The sequence below is a fragment of the Callorhinchus milii genome, unplaced genomic scaffold (genome assembly GCF_018977255.1).
Source record: "Callorhinchus milii isolate IMCB2004 unplaced genomic scaffold, IMCB_Cmil_1.0 Scaffold87, whole genome shotgun sequence".
Lineage (NCBI taxonomy): Eukaryota > Metazoa > Chordata > Chondrichthyes > Chimaeriformes > Callorhinchidae > Callorhinchus > Callorhinchus milii.
In genome coordinates this window covers 76926-80070 of record NW_024704828.1, presented here as the reverse complement: position 1 = coordinate 80070, position 3145 = coordinate 76926, and the positions used below count along the sequence as shown (strand labels likewise).

Below are 3145 nucleotides of genomic sequence, written 5' to 3'. Positions count from 1 at the left end.
ACTGGTTATTTCTTATTAGTATCCCGGGATGGTACTGAGGTCCTCCAGTTTAAACAACTTGCTCATTAGTTGCTATTCTTGAGGGTTGCCTTCTGTCGCTTGGCAAGCCGTCAGAATCTAGCGACCTATTGCTAAGATCGAGATCCTCCGTTGACCGGTACCTTGGACCGTTACCTCTGTGGCTTGTTGTTATTTACTGATAAGAGGGGACCCTCTGCCCTTTTCCAAAGCGTGTGTGGAGTCCTGTAGCTCAGTGGTTAGAGCACTCGCTTTGCAAGTGAGAGACCTGAGTTCAATTCCGGCGAAACCTTGGGCAAGTTTCCTTACTCCACACAGAGCCTAATAATAATCCCTCCAAAAAAAAAAATAATAAATTGGTCATTTTCAATCTATGACTGTTTGTGGGACATTGCTGTGCGCAATTGGCTGCCGCGTTCGCCCACAAATATACAGTCGATTCACTTTACAGTGTGTTCTGTGAAGCACTTTGGGACGTCCTCTCCCGACGTGAAAAGCGCTATATCAAATGCAAGGATTATTATTAAAGCTGTCTTGTTCTCTCAAAAACAGAGAAAGCCAGATGTGTTCTATCCCATGACTGTCAGTACTTTCTCCATTCTATATTTGTTTAATGTTCATTATTCTTATACTACGACTTCCATAATCTAACAGCGTACTCTGTGAAGCTCTTTGAGACATCTAGAAGAAATATCAAATGCAAGGATTATTATTATATTATTATTACCTGCGTTTTCGGTTGACTCTCCCCAGGTTCTGGTGACTCACAGAAATAATTTACTCTTAATTCAGCATTAAATCAGCCTTAATTGAGCGCTGAATTAGTGGTCTCATTCAAGGAACCAGAATGACTGAAGGGGAAGTGAAACACACAGTTTCATGTGCGAGTTGTGTGATGTATGCCCATTGCACCTCTTACCATTGACAGCAATCACTTTCACACTGAAGCTCAACACAATTGGACACAGATACTCAGTGTTAATGTTCATTTATATATCATTTCAATCATGATTCATTCTAAACATTATTGGGGGAAAATGAAAAGTACAAAGCATCCACTGGACTGATTAAACATCCTTGATATGAAACACATGGATTCCCCAGAATATTTCTTTATCTGCTGTAACAGGCAGAACAACACAACAACAAGAAGAATTTCCATTTACATAGCGCTGAGGTGGGTACTTAAGGCATGATGATTACATCCACATTTCAGCAAAGCTACAGCAACATGTGGTGCAGTTAGGATCAGAAATTAATAAAACAGCTTTTATTTTATTTTCAATGGTAAGCACAAAATGATTCTACCCCATGTTAAGGTTGCTCTATAAATGAAATTTGTGGCAATGAGTAAATCTTTAAAAACAGCGAGATGCCTGGTGTGCACAGATAAAATAAAAAATGCTATTGCATGAGTTATCATTCCATTTGCCATTTCTACTGTCCAACTCGACACAATCTTCTTCTCCTTTTTGATTGGGTTCTCCTGGACTCCAGAACCTAAATAATGAACCATTAAAAGACTAGAATATTAGCTGTGTGAGATTCCTTACATTCCACATGGCGCATTTCAACACTCAAAGTGACTTGAAGTATTGAATCTAATCAGAGTTTCTATTGAGAATTTTGGGATATTGGAGGAACATTGGCCATGGTACCAGGAGAATGATTAATGACTATATTCCTGGTGACGGGAGAGGCAAGTCTCCTTGGGGCTGAGCTGGCTTGGCAATGAAATTCAGAATCAAGTCAACACTGTCGCGGTCTCAGTAGTCTGGTCACCAACCTTTGCCTAATACTATCTGGAACTGGGGACATTGGGATGTCCTCCTGATGTGTAGCGCGCTCTGTAAATTTGTGATTGTTGCTCAGTTAGGTCGGCAGGGTACTTACATTCAAGAAGAGATTGTGCATTGCATTTCAAGAACCAGAGGGGAATTTGTTTTACGGTCTGGAATGCACTACCAGAAAGGGTGGTGGAAGCAGTTTCAATAACAACTTTCAAAAGGGAATCGAATAGGTACTTGGAAGTCCTGGAAGTCCTGATGTGAGGTTTGAACTCATATAAATCTAGAGATAAATATAATGATTTGAGGCTGAACTGCTGAAGGAAGCCATATTTATGTGGACATTCCCCAGCAGTAGGGAAGCTATTTTGTATCATATATTTAAACTTAATTGAAAGGAACTCACATCACAGAAGAAGATAAATCTGTGTTATCCACCCAGCGCCAGACACCTTCAGCTGTCTCATCAGTGAGTCCAATCCAATGCGCTCTTGAGTTTATCTTTCTTGTAAGAAATTGCTGGATGGTGTCCCGATGTGCACCGTACGCGCACATGTTTACCGTACATACATTTTCGGGATGCTCTTTGTTTACATCTCAAACGTCCTTCTGTACATTTATATGGTTACCCTCACGTGAATTATATTTGTTTGGCCAGTGAAATATTATAAACAGAAAGGCTTACCTGCTCTTTCTTTGTTTTAATGACAACAAGGTTAGATTTCATAGACACACATTTGCTCTGAGCTGCTTTCCAATTTAAATTGTTTGATGAAAAATAATAACATTTTTGATTGAAAAACGTCCATTCATCAGGGCACAGGACACAAGACGGACCTGAAGGGATAATAGTAATATTAATAGTTGATTAATAGATGTACAACTTTATCGTACATCTCCTTTTAGAGTTTGCCGTTGACTTCACCTCTCTGCTTATGATGAAACACCTACCATTATTCTTCAGCTGTAAGACTTTGTTCTTCATATCAGCCTGTGATGCTCTCATTTCACTGAACATGTGAGTAACTAAGATAGAAACAAACTTAAGACAAACTTTAAAATAATAACATTTTTGATTGAAAAACATCCATTCATCAGGACACTGGACACAAGACCGACCCGAAGAGATAATATAGTAATAATAATAATTACTATTTAATAGCTAATAATAGTTACTATTAACTTAATTGGAAAGTTCTGCAGTATTTTAGAAATCAGAGGCCAGAAATTCTCTTGGTTTTATCCTTAAGAACATTGCTTTCAAATGTAATATAATAATAAGAACCCTTGCATTTGATATTGCGCCTTGATGATTTATATATGTATATTATAATATCATG

At 38.4% G+C, this 3145-nt stretch overlaps 1 protein-coding gene across 1 annotated transcript; it reads right to left on the bottom strand.

Moving 5' to 3' along the window:
• Positions 1–1257: 1257 nt before the first annotated feature.
• On the bottom strand, positions 1258–2900 carry LOC103189102 (hepatic lectin-like). Its single transcript, XM_042345748.1, has 4 exons — positions 2757–2900; positions 2491–2642; positions 2212–2324; positions 1258–1518 (listed from the first exon to the last, which is right to left on the bottom strand). Exons 1-4 carry the CDS (start codon positions 2890–2892, stop codon positions 1377–1379), a joined length of 543 nt encoding a protein of 180 aa, XP_042201682.1. The 5' UTR covers positions 2893–2900; the 3' UTR covers positions 1258–1376.
• Positions 2901–3145: the final 245 nt, after the last annotated feature.